We start from the raw sequence: 24,123 nt of genomic DNA on the forward strand, positions 1-24,123 counted from the left end.
AAAGCTCACAATCCAGAAGTTTTTATGTCTGCTGTGTTGTCTCCTTCTCCCAGAGAGAGAGAGAGGTATTGCAACCATGTCTGAACTGCAATAAGATTGGCAGCTTAGTGTCCAATTCACATATAAGCGATTCCCCTCCATGTTGTCCTCGAAACGCCCCCAATCGCTGCGATTGGCTGAGACGCATGGAAGGAGCGCTTGTGTCGGTTCCATAGAGCTATAAAGGATAGAGGCTTTCGGCTTTCAGGGAGAAACCAAAAATACACAGCGGGAAGACATATTTGAATATTATAACCACACCTGGGGGTCTATTAGAGTAATGTTAACCCATAGACACATACAAAACAGAAAAAGCACTTCATCTTCAAGTTCTGCTTCAAATGACTAGACCTACAGCATCCCAGGTGTCCCACCCGACACCAGGGTCTACATGAAAGAGTAGGGAGCCAACCACTGCAGATGTACTCGTTGTATTGTATTATATTAACATGCTCTAACTCACAGAGTGCTTAAAATAATGTTTAATGCTGTGCTGCATTGTACAAGGACGCTATGGTACGATACTCGCATATTGTTCTTTCACTTAAACCGTATATGTGTAGTTGACTGGGGTCCCCTGTAGGAGTCTGCATTGCCTTGGTCCCATCCTGTTTTCACTGTAGACCAAATCTCGTCACTGTAAATAGATGCTCTAGTCTAGTCAGAAGTCTACAGGCTACCAACTTGTAGATCTGCTATGTTCCCAGAATAGGGATGCTATAGGGTTCACGTGGTTAAGTAACCTGTCATCGAAGGGGACGAGGATTCTTAAAGGGAAATGCATCTGCTTTAACGTTGGTCGATGAAGAAATGATGTCAGCCGTCAGCAATAAAAGGAGAAGGTGTGAGCCCCCGGGTGAGGATTTATGGCCGCGGAGAGCCATGGGAGAGAGAGAGTGATGGGACATGGGGGCGGACGACAAGCAGAGAGCTCTCCATCAAGGGAAAGGGGAGAAGGGGAATGGGTGGACGAAGACCGGAGCTGTCCCACACCGATGTGGCCCCGGCCATCAGTGGTATGTGGGAAGAGTTGTTGGACAGGGGGGAGGTGAAGGAGGAAAGAAATAAGAGGAGAGACAGAGACATGGGAGAGGAGGAGGAGGAATGTGTCTGTAATGGAGAGGTGGAGGGAGATTGAAGGAGAGCGACAGGAGGGAGGCAGTGGAGGTATCCAACAATGCCATTAGTCGATTTGAACAAAACTCTTATTGCAGTTTGTGAGGGTTCCGCGGACACATATGGGTGTGTGTGTGTGTGTGTGTGTGTGTGTGTGTGTGTGTGTGTGTATATATTATAGAGAATACAGAAAGTGAGGTGATGACAGAGCGATGGGGAGGCAGACACAAACAGAGGAGCTGTTGTTTTGCAGCTGTTTTCCCACAAACCAACACCTGAAATATTCCAGGACTGAGCCCAGCTGGAGCTGTGTGTGGGTGTGTGTGTGTGTGTGTGTGTGTGTGTGTGTGTGTGTGTGTGTGTGTGTGTGTGTGTGTGTGTGTGTGTGTGTGTGTGTGTGTGTGTGTGTGTGTGTGTGTGTGTGTGTGTGTGTGTGTGTGTGTGTGTGCGCGCGTGCAGTCCAGGGAAAGATAAAGATAAAGGGTTGTTTTATGGTAAACAAAGATTTGTAGAGTCAGGCTATACAATTAGGAAAGGTTAGAGGATTAGGCATTTAGAGGTTAAGTTTTGGGGTCGAGGTTAAGGGTTGGATTTAAACGGATTTATACTTAATATACTGGTGTCATGCAACAAAAATACCAGATCTATGACAATGTGTTGCAGCGTGACACATTGTACGGTTGTAGATCTGGTACCTTCGGTGCCCGGCACTGGCATGCAACACAACACAATTGTAAGAATGGCATTTATAATTGCCTAAAAAGATACAAGTATAGTATAGGTGTATAAGCGCTCGTGTGTGTGTGTGTGTGAGTGAGAAAGAGAGAGCGAAAGAGAGAGAGAGAGAGAGAGAGAGAGAGAGAGAGAGAGAGAGAGAGAGGAGAAGCAGTGCAGGCGGGCTGTTCGGTGTGTAATTTCCTACAGGGTGAAAGAGCATCTCACACCTTTTCTGTCCCGTTAATTGTCCTCCAGGGAGAGGAGCGGTTATTGCAGTCCTGTCCTGTAATTACAGTCTGATCCAGAGAAGGCTTAAGGTCACATCCCTGTTAGCCTCGCTGCCTATAACACCTGGGATAGACCCCAAAATTGCAGTCTCCAAGAAAGTCATTACTGAATGTGAAACTGAATTCTGAAGTAGGACCTACTGGACAGAGGCCCAATGTGTTTATTTTGACATGGTGATACTTCACTGGGGACATAAAGTACACCTGATTGCAGAGGAAAGTGTGTTTCACGTTGCGCTGGCTACATTCCTGTCATAACTCATGTGCCCTTTTTCTCTGGAAGGACCCTGCAACATTTTAACAGATCAGCAAGCTGCGATGTGGCACAAAAAAAAGGAGGGGGCGGCTATAAAGCTTTGGGACCTCAGACAACAAAGTAAATAGGGTTTATGAGGTTAAGATGAATGAGAAAGCAAAACCAGTGTTTAGTCTAACTGCATTTCTCTATCTGATATTCAGCGTGGAATTTTTCCCAGCACTTTGTTTTGTGTGAAGTTAACCATGATGGCATTCCTTACATTACTCATAGAAAGTCATCAGAGTGCTCATACAAGTTGTATTTTAAAAGCTTATGAGACTTAGATAAAAGTAACCCATACATTAATGGACGACTCACACTGAATGAAAAAAATATATTATGTGCTTTGCAAAGCACTTTTCTGTTAATGAAGAGTTATGGCAGAGACACTTAAACACACATAAACAAACTCCCTCTCTGACCACTTCGACGTCCCTCCAACCAAATTCCAACCAGTCTCTGTTTGGTCTTCAGCATTTGGAGATTAGATTGTAAACCCTATCTTTACATTGGCCTTAATCATCAGCAGCCATGACTATTCCTGAATCACACATACATTACACAGGCTGCATTACAACTTGAGAGTGACTCGAGTCAGAGTTAAGTCATCGAAATAGGACTTGCATAAGAATGGACCAAAACTTGAAAGTAAAAGATTGGACTCAATTCAGGTAGAGATAATAAAGAAAAATGTTGATTAATGCAAAAATGGCAATTAAGAAATAATCTGTCATTTTATATAAGAGCTAAAAAGCCTTATTTCGTAGTATTTTAGCTATTCCAAAATATATACATGACGTGCTATGAGCTTGTAGATCTGCTATTTATGACAAATTGTGAAAATTGGCCCAAATCTTTAAGTATATACTATATAATAATAATAATTGGATAATAATTCAATAACTGGTGGCTGCTCAGTGCCTGAGCCAGTGATAGACTGATAGATTTGGAGTCATCTTGGTAACTAGTGTCTACTGTCTAGGCACTAGAAAACTGGTGGGGCTGCTGTAGGCTCCTTTTCTGCATCACAATCTAAGCCTGTATGAAGCCCAATACGATTTGACTTAAAATTGATAAAGATGACTCATGACAATCCAAACAACATCATCATGGTGAAATGAAGACCAGGCTTTCAGAAAGAGCTCCCAGCAATGTTTGGAATATAATTTTTTAGCCCGAGGTTGTTTTGGATAGCATGCACTGCAGAACTCCTAGCAGCAGCAGGCCAAGAGGCTTCTCTACAGACAACAACCACAGACCATGGGATCTATAGAGATGTTTCTCATTTCTCCGTTTGGTCTGGCTAGCCGCAGTGGTGCACTGGCTACTGAACATGCATGCATTTTTAACCACCGGCTACTAAACATACATATTGTCGCTGGCGGGTGGAAACCTTGTATGTCCAAAACCGTTACTTTTTAAATGATTTGAAAAACATTTTGAAATCATGAAAACAGAGGATCTACAAGATCACAACGTGTCGCACTGCGATGCGTTTTGAGCTTGTAGATCTGCTATTTTCACTACTTTTGTGTTACAGTCTTGTATGATGAAGTAGGGCATTAATTTACTTTAAAAAGACAGAAGTTGGCCCGGATGGTTAGCTCAACCGTCTGGGCACCTATAGGCTGCTAAGCCAGCCTGATCCCGATGGCCTTTGCCACGTGTCATCCCCCCATCTCTCTCCCCATTTCCTGTCAGTGTACTTTCAACCTATCAATAAAGGCAGATAAAGCCAAAATAAATTATGAAAAAAAAGACAGAAGTTGAAATATGGAGATACAAGGTTTCTGCCTGACAATATATATATGTATATATATATATATATATATATATATATATATATATATGCCTGATATATATATATATATATATATATATATATATATATATCTTGCTGCAGTGCTGCATTTTGCAGAGTCCCATTGGAGAAGAAAAAACTATGTGATATTTATAAAGATATAATTCACATTCAAAGTGACAAAAAGAGGAAGGCTAAACTATAAAGGGAATTGAAATGAGAAGATTGTTTCACAGACTAGGATGATGGGATCAAAACCTGTTTAGGTTTGTGATGTTCTGGGAAATGTGTTGTTGATTCATGTGTACTTTGTTAGAAAGCCCAAACATTAACTGGTAATCCAAATGGATTATGCACAGAGATATGCACACATGCATGTTACAAACATTCATGATTCATTTCACACAGGTGCACACTCACGCACGCACACACGCACACACACACACAATGTGCATTTACGGTACGTGCACGCACACAACACTTGCAAACTTGTAACTCAATGGAAAAAAGCCCTTAAACTACTGGGCTACTGGGGGGCTAATTTGAGGATCATACAGTTCTGGTTACAATTACTGTCTGCATTGGCTCATGCTCCCATTAGAAACTCTTCTAATTACACAAGGAATACCTAGTAAGACAGGTATTCTTAGGCCCTAAAGGGCGAGGTTGCGTGCACACATCCGCCTCGTTGACGGCAGACTGCTGGCACTTTGGCATGGGGGGTCAGATCAACATGGAATGAATTCTGTACTGGCCATATAAGGAGCATGTCCTGAGTGTACAGGGTTTGATGAGGTCTAGCCTCTGCTTTCATTTTCGCGGTGCAAAAAAATGAAAGCCTGGGGAAACGCATTGGCCGCTCTGGTCTAGAAGTGGGATTCAACCCTTCAGTGTGGGCGTCGCTCAAAATGATGTCACGTAGCGCTGCACTGGGGGAGGGAGAGGAGGGGCCGGGGCTGACGGACAGATCGGTGAACCAATCAGGACGTGCGCAAATATCAACCACGGCCCACCCCTCTAGACCAGAAACACGTTAGCTCAGGCTAGATAAGGTCAAATCAACATATGTTTGTTAGGTCAGCTCCATACAGTATATGGAGGTGGTAGCGGGGACATTCTCTTGAGTGTACAGGGTTTGGTGAGGGCCCAGGTATAGTCCATGGGCTAGAGGACTATTCCTTGGATATCGGTACCACTAAAAGGGACAGAGGTTGCATATGATTTTTGAGTTGCTACATGTCTGTAGTTTATGAAATGATATGATAGCAATCTCAAAATGGCAGCCGATTGCTTATTTTCAGTCCTTATGTCTGGTATGATGAAAGATATTGGTACATAGTGAATGGCATAACTTGGCAACTAATGGGTCGATTTGGATGATTCTGCTATGATTCTGATTAGTCTCATTTACTGCCAAATGTATTTTGCCGTCTGTTCTCCTTTTCAGTCGGGTCCTTATTTTAAGGCAAAGATTGAGTACTTCAAAGTTTCTACATCCTCATAAACTCATAAAAAGAGGTATCACTCATCATAATTCTATTATGTTTTAAGATGTACCCCGTTTCAGAAAGGCAGCCATTGTGGATTTTCCCGGTATGGCTACCAGAAGTATAATTCAGCATGTCTGTTTTTTTAAAGATATATTTTTTATCCCACGATTTTGTAACCCATTTTTCACCCCTGTGTCAATCATCTAATGTGATCATGGGCTCTACAACACACCCTCCACCAACCTAGTCCCCATATATGGGGGACAAGGGGGGGGCAACGGACTTGAACTCATGCTTCCTTCCAAGTTGTGTCCAAGTTGCTCCTTTACACCTGACAGGGGGGAGTTTCCCTGGTTGGACGTAGCACGTGGAAGGAACACGTTATTCCAACCAGTTCCTTTCCCCTCCATCAGGCGCCCCGGCTGGCCAGGGGGAGGCATGTCTGTTGTTATATTATGATGATTTTGGTCATGTCCATCCATATACAAACATCAGACATTGACAACAATGAATTATGTGGTTTTGCATAATCACAGTATAGCACTACAATGGTATTCAGGTGCCCTTCTGAAACTGCTATCACACATTTTCTCACTCCTGGATGTCAGACAAACAAAATTATACCACACATGTCTTTTAGTAGTACCGACATCTCATTCGGGCCTGTTGAGAACTCTAGTTTTTGACGGCTTTTACTATGACATCAGGGTCTGATCACATGATGTCACGAGCCCGACCAGCCAACATGAAATGCACGATAGTTAAGGGACCCTTTTTGCTAAAAAATATATGTTAATGATGTTTAGAAGATCTAGAACACTTTCCTGGGGGTCTTTATGTGTGTAATTTGTGGTTTTAGATATTTTAGATTTTAGCAGTGAGCCCAGTGTCTCTGATGTCATGGAGCTCACTTACTTCCTGGACTACAATTCCCATAATGCTTTGGTGCACTGCTCCTCCTTGTGGATAGGGGGAGGACTGTCTTACTGAGACAACATGTAGTCACATTTCCATTCGTTTTGTCTGGACCCTACTAATGCATCGTTTGTTACAGCGTTGACCGACAACCCCTTCAGCCAATCAGCGCAACAAAAAACGGACATCATCTATCTACAGTCAGTGAACAACACAAACCCGGATTGGGTCCAAAATCGGGAGCCTGCTATTGCATGGTTGATTTCTGGGCATGAACACAATTATTTTGTGGACACCCTGGCTATGAGTTGCGGACCCCACTTTGAGAACCGTGGCTGTACTGTACTCGTGGCTGTACTGTACATGTAGATGGCTCCTATAACCATGGCAGCACCACACGCAAACAGATGGTCTACATGGAAATCGAACAGGTAGACCGACAGCACCGTGGAAATCACACAGGACAAGGACATGGCGAGTGACTTGACGATATTGTCAGTGTACCTCACCACCACAGCCACCAGGAGGCCCCCAAACGCCTTGTTGAAAATGACCAACCACACCATCGGCGTGTAACCGAAGAAGAACCCGTCGACGGAGACCGCCTCGCCGTCCTTCCACCAGACTCCCAGCATGCCGAGGGCCGTGCCAAAGAGTCCCAGCTGGACGTTTCGGACCCATACGGAGGCGGAGCCTCCTTTGAGGATCATCTCGAAGTAGACGCCCGCGAACCCCGACGACACGCAGCAGGCCAGCACGGCGAGCAACCCCACGGCGGGGTTCTGGCCGGACGAATCGACGGCCGGTCCCTTGTGTCCGCCGTGCTGCTGCAACTGCACGACGACCACGCCGGCGAACAGGAGGAGCAGGGCACCCCACTGGCCTCGGGACAGAGACCTCCTCAGCATCAGGCCGCTGAACAGCGCCGTGGTCAGGATCTTCAGCTGGTAGGTCACCTGGAAGGTGGCGGCGGGCAGGTTGGACACAGCCACGTACACCAGGTTGTTCTGCAGCGTGTAGAGGAGGGCGGGCACGAGCAGCTTCAGCGTGTCGCCGCGGCGCACCGCCACGCTGTCGTACAGGAACGCCGCCGTTCGCTTCGGATCGCACCCTCCGTTCTGCAGGAAGACGACGAACACGCAGGTCAGCAGCTTGAGCGTCTCCGCCACGGCCACGGCCGAGGTGGTGAGGAAGCGGTCGCCGGGCAGCGTGCAGACGTACCGCGTGCTGAGGGACACCGACGCACTCTGGACCACCAGCACCAACAGGCTGAGGTATTTCAACCGCCTGTTGAAATAGTTCATTCTGCTGTTTGCTCTATCCCGGCTTCTTGGCTCGACACGTTGTGGCAACAACAGCTAACACACAATGTTTGCCCGAGTTAGTTATACATTATATAAATATAAATATACTAGTAAATAATATGATGTCAGTCGTTACCAGATATGGAGTTCCACACAGCTATAGGTTGGTCTCTATTCTTTTTAAGAAATAGGGCAACCCGATATCAACCTTTGAAACACGGTGCGTTCAGACCATAGAGTTATAAAGGATAGAGGGCAGACCAGGAGCAACAGCCCCGCCCCCTACTACTCAATGGAACTTCAATGGAAGTGGCTCAGTGGCGATTTGAAGCACCCAGAAGAACGCTCTACTTCCACATTTGGACACCAAGATTTGGTGTCCAAAATGCGGAAGTGCTAACGAGCACTCAATGTTAAACCTCAGCTGCACGGGGTCTCTCTCTAGGTCGTCCTCAGACGAGCCCTCCATCGTCGTTTCCAGTCATCCCGGTTCTCCATACATCTGGCCAGTCTGTTGGTACTTTGCACTCCTGCATCGCTCTTGAGTACATCCACGTATGTTAGCGTGGGACGTCCTCGTGATCGATGCCCGTGTGTTGGTTCCCAGAGCACCAGTTTGCTGGCTGGCAGTTCTTGATGCCTTTGGCAGTGTCCCGCTATAGTCTCATTCTCCTGGCTCACCCGTGGTAATCCCTCATAGTCTGGAGGGAGTCTTGTTAGTTTACTCGTGCTAAATGCACCGGCCTGGCCTGCATTTAGCACGAGTAGGGCAGAGCGCTTCAACGTTGGTCAGCCATTCCGGGGCTTGGTTCAGACCCAGTAAACTTGTGTGAAGTGATTCATCATACATCATCATACATCACATTCCGTGCTCATTTTTCTATTCTCATTACTGTTTAAAGTAATGTTTAAATTAAACTTTTTAGAATTTTGACGGAGCAGGCTTAGCCATCAGGGAATGTTCCCTTTTTAATGAATGAAGGGTGGCTCCACTGCCCGCGTTGCGTTGCATTGCGTGACTGCATTAAAATAGCCCCGGTTCGTTTTTTGACGCACGAGACGGAGACGCAACACGCCCGGTGGAGCCCCGCCGTTAGACTACATTAAGTTTTATCGAGCATGGGACGAGACTATATCACAGAGCCGGTGCAGGCATGTATGTTCCAGGTTGTTGGAACATACATCACTGCTCTGATAATGACCTGTCCAACTTCAAAGCGTAACATGCTGTTGCCCATTATGATGACATTAACAGGCCAACATGTGTTCTGTGCAGCGGTAAGTCCCCATGTAATGTTTGTCCTTGTGCTTCTATAGACCTGGCCTCTGGGACCATGGGAGCAGAGCTGTCCTCCCAGCACACACACACACACACACACAGAGGGGAGGACGAAACATGTGCTGGAATGGGGCGGCCACTAGGAGGGATGAGCTCACTGGAGCTCAGATTTTCAGAAAATTTCAGAAAAAGATTTTAAAAAAAAAGTAAATGATTTCCAAAGTGTTCATAATGTTTCCATTTTTTTCCCTCCAAACTTTTAAATCAAATAAGAATATTTAATATAAATATTCCCTTGAAATGCTGAAAAGAAGAAATATAAAAATCTAAATTCAACCAATTCAGCCATTTTCAACAATAATTAAAATGTCAAATTAAAAAAATATATTTATATATATATATTAAAAAAACAGACAATCTTCAAGCTCACAATGCATCGCATTTGATCGGCTATTTCTGCCGTCGTACAATCTATACAAATAGGGCTCAAGTGGCTGAAACAGAGCAACGTTGTTGTTGTAACTCTGAGGAGCAGAGGGGAGCGAGGGAGAAGCTCTTGTTTTCAGATGTCGCAACAGGGGGTTGCATTGGAAGGGCTGTGTATTTGTCTTTCTCATTGACAAAGGATGTTATCAATCACCACTGTTTTAGGGTATGAAGAAATCACTCCAAATGTCCAACTTCCCTCCTTGTCCACTGTGAACATTAAATGGCGCGCCATCAATCATAAATCGACCGCTAGTGAAGCGATCAATCACAACAAAGCAACCCAAGAACAACACGATCACATTCATTATCAGTGGGGTTGTGTGAGCTATGTGAAATTCACATAAGGGACACCCGACTGGATGTCCATTATTTCTAAGAAAAATAATAAGATCTCGCTGTATGTATATGTTTTTTTGCATATTAACCCCAGCCAGCATCCATAATAATAAGGGACACGACCTAATAGTTTCCAAATAAGACATGATTCTTTATTTCAGCCAGGGTACGGTCATGGCAACCCTCTCAGGTTAGAGCTGCATAGAAAGGAAGAAAACTGGGGTTGACGTTGGACAGCTGTGAGGCATTGAACAAGACCTGAACAAGTGTTTAAAGCTGCAATGCACAAGATTTATGGCCTTATCCCTGGATTGGAACCTATAGGTCTCCCATGGGAGACGAACCCACTGAGTAGTCTGTCAAGCCAGACAAACTGTTCCACAATCCCTGAATGCTATATATTTTGCACCTTGCAACAGGAAGCCGTCAAATGTTTATAATGTCTGTCAGGGAAACTACATTTTAAAACACATCAACCACAGGATCTAAAAATGTATAAATGTGTCTCAATTGGAAGAGCAAGGGAGACCACCCTAACTAATGCAGATGCTCTACCATACACACAAGTGATTTATTCCCTGGAATTAAGTTCTGGAGTCGCAGGTTTAAAGGGATTAAGGGGAAGCATGCATAGTTTCATGTCACTGCCTTTGAATATTATATTCAGCACACACACATGCACACACTCGCCCGCACCAGACCCACACAGACAGACACGCACACCCGCGCATGCACAATTCCAGACTGATATACAGTATACTGCCTGGATACAAAGAGGATGTTTAGACGGCTTCCCCACATCCCCCGGAACCCAAACCCCTTCAAGGTATACGATTGGCCCTCAGGGGCCCTTGAGCCCCTCTGACCTACGGCCTCACATCCAGGGGCTCTGAAAACACCAATGCTCTGGGATTCATTCACGGGCATTCACTCAAGAAGAGGGACCGGCAAGGCACCGAAAGAGAGAGAGAGAATGTGAGACGGAGCAGGAGAGGTCCGGTAAGAGGGAGAGAATTACAGAGGTGGAGACGGAAAGAGAGACATCAAGATACAGAGAGAGAGAGAGAGAGAGAGAGAGAGAGAGAGAGAGAGTGGCTGTGGTGTTAAGGAACTAAGTACATTTACTTTTGGTAAGTAAGTACTGTACTTAAGTACAATTTAGAGGTTTACTGAAGCACTTCCAATTTTCAATAATTGAACTTCTACTCCACTACATCCATCCCAAAAGGCAAATCTTGTACTTTTACTCCACTATACAATCATGCTTCTTCCATCTCCGGAGAGTGGCCGGCCTTCGGTAAGTGTTAAGGATAATAAAGAGGGGTGTAAGAGGGTTGAAGGCCGGTCGACCTGCTTAACAGCAGAACAAATTAGAGGTCCTCTCTTAACTACAGCACTTGACTGAGCACAGCTGAATCAACAACAATCACAGCGGGAAAGCCGCATACCTGGGAGAGGAGACTGTTGTTTCTCTACCAGGAGAACAGTGTGAAAGTGCCTCCTCGTAGATAAAGCTATAAATGCCTAATGTTTCTTATGCCTGATTCACACTTTGTCGTACAACGGCGGCGCTCGTAGAAAATAGCCAATCACAAAGCATCCTGTAGTGCGTGATAGACGTAGCAAAAATGAGGGATTACTGCGAAAGACATGCATGATCGGATTCGGAAACAAACACTCAACATGTTCTGGCATGTATCATCATTAAGTACTGAAATAGTCTGTTCACATAATAAATCCCATTTAAGTTAAGAAATACGGACCCATTCTCCCAAGACAAACGATGCTACATGTTTGATTTGGTATAGTTTATACTGCATAGTACATACTCTATTCCAGTTTACCATGTGGTTCCCATATGTCAGGATTTCATGCATGTGATTAAAACAAAGCACTCCCAAAATGACTCAAATATCTTGGTATACAGGCCTACATCGTAGAGTGCGTGCCAGAGTTTACTATGGTCATGGACAGACCTCTGGACTTGGGATATCACCCACTCAGTATAAATGTCTTTTCCCCTTAGTTTCTGAGTCCTTAGTAACCATAGACCTCTGTGGCCTACCACACAAACACACACACACACACACACACACACACACACGCATGCACGCGCGCACACGCACACAAAGAGGCATAGAGGCACCTGATACTTTACATACTAATATTGCACACACATACAGTATGTTATTGTACCTATTGCTGTTATTGTTGCAACGATAGAGGAGCCAAAAGCAAAGAATTGTACCCTTGCATACATGTAGATGAGATGTAACAAAAATACAAGGTTTGAATTATTGAATAATCAAACCAAAGCTAAACAAAAACTGCCATTTCAGCGGCACGAGTTAGAGACAAGAGTGGCTGAATGGTTCCCAGTTAAATCCTCCACTGTCGGCTTTGATAAAAGTGCTATTTTAATTTCAGTATCACTTTCAGACAGTATACTGCCAGAGCGTATGCATCTTCCACGCACTGCCAATGACTAGAAATAACAAACTATAAACTAAAACATGTCACTTAATGTATAGACCTATATCCCAACATCTGACAAACACCAGAAAAGGCTCAAATCCATAACAAACATCTGCACTTCTTCACTCTGGGGGCCAAATAGTGGTCAGTTTTTTGTTGAAAGCATTCTAAACAACAGATGCAGTCCTCGTTAATTCAGCTGCTTTTAGCTATGTGGTAGCTGTCAGCAGACATATTTCCAATGTGAACTAAAGTGTGGGGTCTGATAGACAGGTGGGACCTCACACCATGGTACACATCTCTATCTGGCTCTGCCAGCTAGGAAGCCTGGTGGGAGATGGCACCACCAAAAGCATCCTGAACTGTAGAACTGTACTGTACTGACCTCAAACGCAAAGCATGGCAGAGGGTTGAATGTGTGGACACAGCCTTAGCACATCAGTGGAGGTGAGCTTCCCTTCCCACCCAGGCCATATAACATGGATGTTGTGTCAGCAAAGCTTGTGCTTATCAAACACCTCAGACCACTGGTTCCCAAACACTGGGTTGGGGGTCGCTGACCAATTTTTATGGGTCCCTATATTTTTTGTTTCCTACATTTTGTTTTAAATTATTATCATTTTCAAAATAACGTAACCAATAAAAGCAACATTTTTTTAATAAAAAAAACCAGAACTTTAATAAAGAAATCAAAGAAAAATTTAATAAATTCCATAAATTAGGAAACAAATGTTTATATAGTAGTGAAAATAGCTAGTTTGGGTCCCGGGGAGACATCAAATTTCTCTTTTGGGTCTTTTGGGTCAAAAAGGTTTGGGAACCACTGCCCTAGACACACCGTCACACCCGAAACATGATTGTTTCAGATGCTGCCATGCGGCGAGTGGCTCCATACTAGCCACAAAGCCTCTGGCAATATGACACCAAATAGCCACTGAATGAGCAACCATACCAGGAAGAACAATAACAAAATATATATTTACACATATGGATAATATTTAGAGGGAACCATGCACACAGCACATTCAATCACCTCAACATGTGCTATGACTATTGTACATGCTTTGCCCTTTTTCTTACTTTTGCTGCTATACTCTTTATTTCTTTGCTATTTCTATTATTGCTGCCACATTGTTGAGGGACCCCAAAACAAAAGCATTTTACTCTTGCCTGTGTATAAGACGTAACAATAAAACCTTGAATCTTGAATGACAAATTACATATTACAGACTGGCAAGGGGCAAGCATTTTAAAATTGTGGGAGCCTACATGTCTGTCTATATACTCTATAGACTCTATAGCGATGAAATGACATGACAAAGTAACACCATTTTATAATTAGTTCAAGAGTTGCACACTGCTTGCCTGGTGAGGCGTGTTCTGCGTTTGATATGAAGTGGAATCAAAGGGCCCGTGTCCTGTCATTTCTGACGTGACAATGTTTCCTTGGGAGCTCGCGGACGACGGTACATTAAGGCCACATCTTTCACATGAAGTTGACTGACCTCGCAGAACGAGCGAAGCACCACACATTTCCTGTTTTCCGTATTCCTAAGCTTTATTTTCAGATACTGTAGGTCAATGCAGAGAGACAGGAAAACCAAGGACGAGAGAAAGAGAGACATGCGAGACAAGACGGAGGTCGGATTCGAACCCAGGGTCATCCCGCTCAATAGAAAGCATTATGGCTTGTGGCTAGGCCACCAGGCACCCCGTGAAACAGGAAGGCAGCTCTACACTATCTGCCTGGAAACTGGCACCGCAGGGATTCAAATGCAGGATCTCCTGTTTACTAGACAGGCGCTTTAACCAGCTACGCCACAGTACCACATTTCCTGTTACTGGCAATATAGAGGGTATGCGCATGCATAAAGTGAAAGGCAAATCCAGTGGCAAAGTGAGTGGCAAAGTGAGTTTAATGTCGTTTAACATCGTTTAATGCAATCATATTGGACTTTTCTGTTTGGATGTATGAATTGTCAGTGCCAGAAAGTAATTGTTTGGCACTCAGTAGGCGTTCCCGCATAACTTCCTGGTTTGATGATGATGTCACACGCATACCCTCTATTGTTGCACTTTTCAATCAACATTATTTGAAGCAATGTGTCACTGGAGGTGGCATTTTGTTAAGTCTCATCAACATGTCCGCAGGACAAAAGGACAACTGACTGAATGAATGAACGTGCTGTATTCTGTTGTGTTTGTCATAAATGCTCCTTTCCGCTGGAACCACTTTTGGTGTAAGCATTATGTTATGCTTTAGCTATTGAAAAATAGCAGATCTACGAGCTCATCATAGCGCGCCACCGAGTGGTGCGCTATGAGCTTGTAGGTCTGCTATTTTTGAAAAATCGAAGAACGACTGACATAGAAACATAGCTTTTTCAGAAAACTGTCAGGATTTAGAAGAAATTCATAGAATCGTTCCCAGATCAAAATGGGTTATTCACCCTGAATTGCTGACCTCAGCTAGGAGTTCCCCTATCAAGTCATCCTAAAACATAATGATAAGATAACAAGACCACCGTTAACCGGGCTCTTTGCTCCCTTCTGGATCATTTCATGAAAAGCTGGATTTTGGCCTGGACAATAGCTGGCAGTATAACAGGAAACACAGTAACCTGGTGGTCATAAATACTGTATGACCTTCTTATGTATGTGCGGCTAAATAAAGACTACAGGTCAGTGGATCATGGTTAATGGAGTCACAAGGTCTGACATGAGGAAGTTCAGTGTTCTATGGCACCATCAGAGAGGCACCATGGAGAGCATATCAAAACATTTCTAAATTCATATTAATGATGTCGGGGGGCAAAACAGCCATGTTTACTTACAAACGAGAAGAATTATTGTAAAACATTTAAGTAGCTGCAGGCCTCATGCTGGTCTAACCGAGGGTGCTTTTCACAGCTTGACGACGAGACAGCTGCAATCTTAATTAAATTAAATGTATTGCTACACCATTGCACAAGGCTTCCGCTTGCCAAAAACAACTGATCTACATGCCTGGGCTGTAGATCTTTCCTTTATGGCAAGTCATATGGCGGAGTAGGCAATATATTGCTTCTGAAGGCTGCAGTCCAAGTTCTGTGTCTTACCGGCAGACTAACCCTCGACTCCTGTGTGTGGGAGACCAGGTGGTCTCTCAAAAAATCTACCACTAATCCAAGACAGAATGCCTGTCTTGGCCAGGGGGAGATATTCCACTTACGAGCTTCAGGGAGTATACTTGTCAACCAGTACAATAGGTGTGCTATACCCGTCACCAGGGTCTTATAGGGAGACACCGACCTACCGACCACTGAAGATGTACTAGTTATGCTGTATTGACTTGTATTCATAACATTAGTGACAGATTACAGCTTTCAGTTGGGTTTGGTGAGCTTACATTGCATTCACTGCAACACATGAATACGTTCTGTATAAGTTACTTAACTCTCAATTTGCAAATAAATTTGAGTCCGTTGACAAACCACTTTTTTCTCTTTTAGTTTTTTCGTTGTTTTTCAGATTTATGAATATAAAATATGTAACACGACACGAAGCAAATACAAAACATATAGTCACCCCTGCCCTCCCTCAACATCCCCCCTAAGGCTCCCGGAAAAAGAAAATACATAATCAAAACGATAAAAATAACAACAACAATATACGGCTAGGCATGGGACAACTCATTTCAATTCAACGTGGCAGATGTTTCTGAAGATGGAATATTATACATAATATGCACACATCTATGCGATTGTTGTTGGTATAACCACTGGTATAGACACTAGACAGTACATTCAGTGAATGGGAAAGTCTTTCATAGTGTGTGAAAGGACTCCTGGTCAAAGGAACGCGTTTTACCTACTTATATCTCTGAACTTCTCCAGAGGCAGTAAATATAGCAACCTCCCAACAAACCTCTTAACCACTTTCTACTTGGTGTCCCTATTATGTCATCATGGTCATGTAGCTTGCTAGCTTGAATATTGGCTATTTTCACCATGGAGACATGTCATGTTGCAACGCATAAAATAGGGTTTAAGTGCTTCATGAGAATATCATCTGTCCGTCAACGCCTGACTGTCTGGGTTTCCCCTCCGTGTCCAAGGTAACTGGGGACAGGAAGCCATGGACAATCAGGGAGGAAGGATGCCCGTGCTGTGGGTAAGGGGGGCGCATGGGGACGCAGAGGGACATGGCTGGCACTTGGCAGAGGTTGTAGAACATCCATGTTTACGTGGCATCCCTCCTCACTTATATCCATGTGTAAACTCCAAGAGGATGTGGTTGATGGCACAGAGTCAAGTCAAATAGAGGCACAAGCTATTTTATGTTTTCATATTTATGCATCTGATGTGCACGTGTTGTGTACTCCTGTTGACCTATGTTTCTTTTCATTTTTCTGACTGATACAACTTAAAGGTTTCGTGACATTCATTTTCGTTTTTTCGTTTTTGTTTTATGACCTCAATTACACCCACACAACCTGCACTTTGAACATTCAGTGGATTGTCTGTGGTGTGGGGTTTTCTCTATTCCGAAGCCTTTTGAGCTGCAAACAGGCAAAATTCCTCAACAGTGACATCTGATGGCAAATTCCTATATGTCATATATGGGATTTGTGGACTTTTATACCTCACAGTCCACAGGCAAATCAGCGCACTTGTTTGAGCCAGAAAACCCAAGACCACAGAAAATCTACTGAATGTTAAAAGTTCAGGTTTTTTGGGTGCAATTGAGCACAGAAAACAAAAAAACAAAATCTGATTTTCATAACAATGCGCCTCATTCTGGATTTGATTTTGTGTTAAATAAATGGACTGCACGGCATTTATGCAGCACCTTTCAAGTCTTTCCAACCACGCACAGGCACAGCGAGGCACCGACCTGCTCATTGGGAGCAGTTAGAATCAAGAATCAACAGGGGTTTATTTGTCACTCACTCAAACCGGTACAAGCAGTGAAATGTTGGTGTAACATGATCCACAAGAATATACTATGGCTAGTATGGTACCGGACGGACCACTGGCTCCAAAGTATCCTGACAGCGTGCTGCGGGTTCGAGTCCCGATCCCTAATTAACAGCCTTTGCTGCGTGTCAGTCGCCACCTCTCTCTCCCCGTTTCCTTCGTTTAACTTCACTTCACCCTCAATAAAGGCGTCAAAGCGTAAAGCCTACACACATCCTCAACACCATGTGTAGAATGCGTTAGGGGTTCAGTCAGTGTCTTGCTCAAGGACACTTACGCGGCCAGGAGGGGCCGAGGGGTCAAGCTGGGAACCTTCCGGCTCCCAGGCATGCTGCTCCACCACAGGAGGTCAATAAATCAGGTTCTATGGCGTGTGCTGGACGGTCTAAAAACCATTCATTTTTCAACATAGTTCGTGGAACATGCTCCGGTCGGCACCCAGGAGGATCCTAGCGGTGCACAGTGGATATTGACATGAGTCTGTTCTGTTGCTCTCAACTGTTTCGCTGCTTCAAACGGTAAACCAAAAAGGTCAGATAACAGTCAGTCCCTGATCCCAGTCAGACTTGGCTAACCAAGGCAGGGATATGGACAGTGTTTGTGCATAAGCCACTAATTAAATGTACTTCTTCTAAGCATTTATGGGATGCATAATACAGTTGTAATATGGCCCTGATGTACTGTGCATCAAGCCAAGTTCGCGCTCAGTCTCTAAAGCTAGCGCACAGACCGAGAAAAAGTAGCCTATATGAAGCGAGAATACATATATCATCAAGCACCATTGAACTGGTTAAATGTGATTTGATATCGTGCAGATCACCTTTTGCAACACCTCATATATTTGTGAAAATATGTACAGTACTGGTTTATTTTACAAGATTGTGTGCAGCCATATCCTCCCACACATTATTTTTTGGCACAGCTGGAAATAGTTGTGAGGCTACAGATTATAAATTGATTCTCGGAGAGGCAGGCGTCTTTGATATGGTCCAATAACGAGATTGAACGATCTGCCCATGTTTCACATTTCGTCAGGTCATTAATCCTCATCAGACTCCCCCTATACAGATTGCTTAAAATGCATGCATGGGTGTCAAAATCCACCCAAAAACGAAACTGGTGGGGGAATAAAATATAAAACTCAACTTAAACGGATTCTCGATCATTCTCCGAATGATGTGAAAAGGTTTCTCCCGTCTCCGCACCGCAGTACCCCACAATAGCCGGTGAGTGTGAAGAATGGCGGCTGTTTCTCTCCAGTTCGGTCCATCGCGGGGACAGACAGGCAGCCTTGTTACCCCTTCCTGTTTTTCTTGCGAGGGCCAGCATCAAACAGCCTCTGGCTCTGCAGGCTGGTTGTGGCTGCGTGGCGCGAGGCATGCTTCTAATCAGATTGAGCAGGGGGGACAGAGGCCAAGCCTGTGGGGATAAAGGGCCAAGTGTGGTAGAGCGGGGCAGGAGGGCTGGGAGTGTGCGGCTAACAAAAGCTAGGGGCTAATTTATGACCCCCAGGACAGAGGAGGGTCTGATCCGAGCTCCTTGCCCCGTGAGGGGTTCCCCTGCCTGGGCTCAACACCCTCTGATCCCATCCTGGAGTAAATCAACCACTCAATGCCGTGACAGGGAGAGAGCTGCCCATGAAGGTCCCCCACTCGCTCCTCAGGCCTGGTACAAATCAATTGGTTGTCACACAAGACACGCAAAAGGAGTGACAGACGGAGCAGGAGAGAGAGATGGACAAACAAAGGGACTCTCTCGAAGGCCCGATCTATACGGCGATGTACATAGCCTTACAGGCTCACAATGTGTTCCACGGCTTGTTGTGAATTTGTAGATCGAGTGTTTTCGGCACGCAACACCATCGTAGGATGGAGTGAGTCAAAGGCCCAGAGCGAGACGGAAAACACTCTGGCTCTTATCAATGTACGATCTGAGTTATGTTTTCATGGGCAGACACACTGGCAGGCCACAGAGCATACTTCAGACGCGTGCATGCGTGCACACACGCACACACACACACACACACACACTAGGCACTATTAGGATGAACAGATAGAGCGATGACTTCAGAAATGCTCTGTACTTTTTATTACACTCAGTGATTCTGTCTGTGAATACTCCTGGGAGAGCTATACGTCTGTCTGTGCATGATGTATGTTTGCTCAGTCGCTATATGAAGAGAACTGGACTGTGTGACAGTGTCCCGAGGTCTGACAAATGACATCCATTCCGGCAGGGTGTTCTTTAAAGTACTTTAAAATACTCGGACAGCTTTATGAGACGAATTTACTCATTTTTATTGGATCCAATATTTCATGAGTTATTTTTGGTAAATAAGAGGATAGTTATCATTGAGCAAGGTTCAAGTTTTGTTCAACAAATAGGCTTGACAACTACATAAAAAAGGGGGGAAAAGCGTATCTATTAAAGAATCGTGGGATACAAATCTAATTAAAAAAAGAAGCGGTTTGATGTAGAGGAGAGAAAAGGCCCTGGGAGACTCCAGTCAGCAAAGGGGTTTAAGTTGTTAAATACTACTATGTGAAAGTGTACAGTCGGCAAGAAATGCCTTTCTCCCTCTTCCCAGGAACACCTACAGAATGTCTCAACAACCTTGACTGGAGGACAAGTCCGTTTTGAACTTTGGACTTGACCTGAACCCCTTTATCCAAAGTCTGCTTCCACCCTTTGGCCGGCTGATGTTCTGTCCCGTCCTCCCGTCCTGACCCTGGCCTCTGTGTCCCCGCTCTGGTTTGGCACAGCAGAAACATAAATCATAAAAACCCCTTTCCTCCTCCTCCGAAAAAGCGGAATTGTGCTGACGTAAGCTCAGAGACTCACAACAGTACAAAGCTAAATACAGTTAAGTAACCTCTCGGGGGCTCTGGCGCCTCTTCTTCTCAGGGGAACCAAACCCGCAGTCCACACACTCATCTGGGCAAACTGTGCATGCCTCATTAGGGTCCGCTTAAAGCACTGTGATACACCCAGGTCCCAGGGCATTATCTTAACTAAGCCACACGATACCAAACCAATGTGACAAAATATAGCTGTCAACCTCACAATGCGTTTGCTTATTATATACTGTACATTTTTGGCACATTTTGCCAAATTTGCTCTACATAGGCGTGCCAGGATTAATGTGGTTAACGTACTTTCTTTTTTGTCTTTCGACTTTATTTTATATTTTTTATGGAGGGACAGACAGTAGGCTGACAGGAGATGGGGAGAGAGATGGGGGAGTGACATGCCATTCGACTCGGGATCGGGAGTCGAACCCGCGGCACACTGCCAGACTGGATTACCAGCCAAGGTGACCGCTGAGCCACGGCCCAGGCCTAACGTACACATTTTTTTATTAAATTGTTAAACTGTGATATTACCAAACACATAAATACCAGGCATATCAGGCAGTCTACATTTCCCAAAAGGAAATACATATTACATACAATACATTTAATTCAGTCTGACGACGAGGCAAGCAGGGATAAAACATTTCCCCAGCGGCCATATAAAACCGAATGACCAGAGGGGGTATAATAAAAACAGAGCCCCCTCAACCCCCCAGCAAATCAGCAAAGCCATCCCTGAGCAGGGATGTCTGTATATACGGCAGTGTGGTGGTCCCTGATTCAGCACATGTATCATCACGACCACTTGCCTACTGTCAATGTGCGCCATCACTTACTGTAACTCTGGTGTAAAGACGTAATTATACCCATAAAGCTAATGGCACAGCGGGGCGAGGGGGGTCTGCTGCACCGAGGCCTCTGAGCCAGAGTGGCGTGTGTGTGTGTGTGTGTGTGTGTGTGTGTGTGTGTGTGTTCAGCACACATCCTCTGCCGAGGGAGCACATGGTTCCGATTAGCCCGGAGAGAAGAAAACACGCAACAAAACAATAGAAGCGTTCTAGTGTTTTGTGTTGCTGTGTAGCCCTTGTGGGCAGAGCAGTACCAAGCCTATCTCCAACCACAGGCGAGCAGCGCACAGAAATCTGAGGAATGTCTCCTCAGAACTGCAGCTATAGCACTGACAGGCGCCGCGCCATTGGAAAGTCAAAACTCACAGGCGGAGAATATCTAGGCTGCGAAGTTGAGCGTAACTCGATTCGACAGCTGGCAACGCTTGTGCGTCCAACAGTGAACGGTCGTGTAACTCAGACGCAAACATATTGGGTGCGCTTGTGAATGATGGCGTTTGTCAATAACAATTTATCTTCGTTCATTTTGTGGTTCCAGTAAAGGGGCACTTTTCTCAACGTCTCAGTTTGTTGTGAACGCAAAACCGTCAAATGGTGGGATAAAAACAGAGGTCCGGGCATGGAGAGGAGGAGGGTTGTGGGAGAGGAGGGTTATCCATGTGAATTAAAGTGTGTAGGCTGTAGGGTAACTGCAGTCTGTCCACTCACGTATATATATCAGGGGGCATGAAACATGCGTACCCCTGGGAGTTTTACATCACTTTGACGGGACTCATATAAGTATACAAGTGGACGAGCATACTGTAGTGCAGTCCAGCTCTACTGGGGTCTCCTTCTTGACAGCTAGAGCGCAGAGGGCTATAGCCAGACTTGCATTAACTTCAGTGAAATGAAGAATGTACACGTTGATAAATCCCTCCTTTCTCCTTCCTCTGAGATGGCGGCGGAACAAGAGGGAATCGTAAGTCACTCGGATCCTCTAAGGGGTGGAAAGTATAGTGCATGTACTCAAGTACAATTTGAGGTATTTGTACTACTTGAGTATTTCCATAATTTTACTTCTACTCCACTACATCTCAGAGGCAAATATTGTACTGTTACGACACTACATTTACTTGAAAACTTTAGTTACTAGTTACTCTGATTATTACAAAATACATACATTGAAGACTTTAGACCTATTATACAGTACATTTCGGCCCATTTGAAAATAGCCGATCTACAAGCTCACAATGTGTCGCATGTGAGCTTGTAGATCTGCTATTTTCAAAAGATGTTTATACATTTGAAAACTTCTTCATAGGGAGTACCTTCTACTTAAAGTAAGTGGATCTAGAGTGTTCCCGCTGTAGGAACTAGGAAGTTTACTTTTTACTAGCGCTTCATTCCTGTCCTCCCCTGAGGAACCTCCCTATATGTCTGATGTCTGTCTTACGCCCAATTCACACCAAGAGTGATAGTGGTTTCCCGCTAAGAAATGTTCCACAAACTGTCTACTTTCCAATATAACATGGTAAAATGTGTGACTCTACTGGCTCGCAGACTGATACTGTTGAATTGGAAGCAAGCACAGGTTAATACTACACTTATGAAAGATGTTTATGCACTATTTGCAATTGAGAGGGAGTGAAGACAGATTGTACCAGACTTGGCAACCCTTCATTGACTATTTCAATAGGTGCACGCTAACCCCTCCTACACAATAGATAACATAATTGAAAATCGAATAAAAAAAATAAAAAAGGAACAGTGTATTTTCTTTACTTTTTTTCTTTTTCATTTAAAAAGAAAAATGTCTGTAATTCAGTTGATATACAACAACTTGTTGGGAAAGTTTGAGAGCAACATCCACGTGACCTTTGTGTATAGGTCAGACCACAGTGAGCTTCTGCTTGGTTGGTGCTTAGTCTCACCGCAAATCTCAGCAAAAAGACGATGAACTTTCCTCAACTTTTTTTGCACCAGCTTTTGCTGGCTCCACCTTCTCACGCATGCAGCAGAGTCGATCCTCGCTATAGAGTCTATAGTATCGTCTATAGTATAGAGACGATACATGTTTCCTCACTGGAGTGCTCGCTCAATATGTGGAAGGTGGATTACCGCTGGGCTGTTGTTAACTCGAAAACATGCTTTTTCTCCAGTTAACTCCTCTTGGAGACATAACTTTGACTATACAGATCAGATTGGTGCTCAAACTATATCACCAGAGCGTACTTTTCCCAACCTTCCACCGGATGTGGCGGGTTTCTCTCCACCTCTCCAAAACCCGAGCCGAATATGTCATGGTCCAATATGCAAATGAGTCACTTCCTGAAACCTGAAATCACTTTGCTTTGAGCAGCAGTGGTGGGCGGGGTTTGAGGCCTGTGACATTTACGCTTTACGTAATGTGTACATGGGGAACACATGTTAAAAGGCATATTAATCACAGCAGAGTATCTTTCTTACACACTTAAATACACATTACATACAAACATGACCGGAGGGGTCGACTTCCAAGTCATTCTCGTCAAGTGACACAGTAAGTATAAATCCCCTAATTTAAAGGGGGTATCCGTAGTGGCAGTGGTAACGTATTCCTCGTGACTCTCCACAAACTTTCCATATTTCAATTTCTGTATCACTTCCTGCCCTGAATACCAGCAGCCCAGCCATCTGTAGCATCTGCTGCAGTGTACTGTAACGCCGTCTCTTTGCCATCTGTAGCAGCTCATGTTTCAGTCAGCGCTGCACTGTATGTGTACGGGCCGGGGCAATGCTGCCACTGTGCATCACTACCACTGTCCTGATCCCCCCACTGCTGCGGTCTGCAGCTATCACTGGCCAGGGTCCTGGAAGTCTCGTCTGGGAAGAGACGGTATTCATCATGCGAGACACACACAACATACCAGTACTGTATACGCACTGTACACGCACACA

General features: G+C 44.6%; 1 protein-coding gene across 1 annotated transcript; it reads right to left on the reverse strand.

Moving 5' to 3' along the window:
* Positions 1-6,339: 6,339 nt before the first annotated feature.
* On the reverse strand, positions 6,340-7,967 carry LOC308328870 (UDP-galactose translocator-like; the record flags this gene model as incomplete). Its single annotated transcript, XM_080782982.1, has 2 exons — positions 6,340-6,345; positions 7,005-7,967. The coding sequence occupies 2 exons, from the start codon at positions 7,965-7,967 to the stop codon at positions 6,340-6,342; spliced, it is 969 nt and encodes a 322-aa protein (XP_080639108.1).
* Between the last annotated feature and the right edge of the window lie 16,156 nt (positions 7,968-24,123).

This window comes from Protomyctophum bolini (assembly GCF_963924005.1).
Source record: "Protomyctophum bolini genome assembly, chromosome: 14".
In the NCBI taxonomy this organism is placed as follows: Eukaryota; Metazoa; Chordata; class Actinopteri; order Myctophiformes; family Myctophidae; genus Protomyctophum; species Protomyctophum bolini.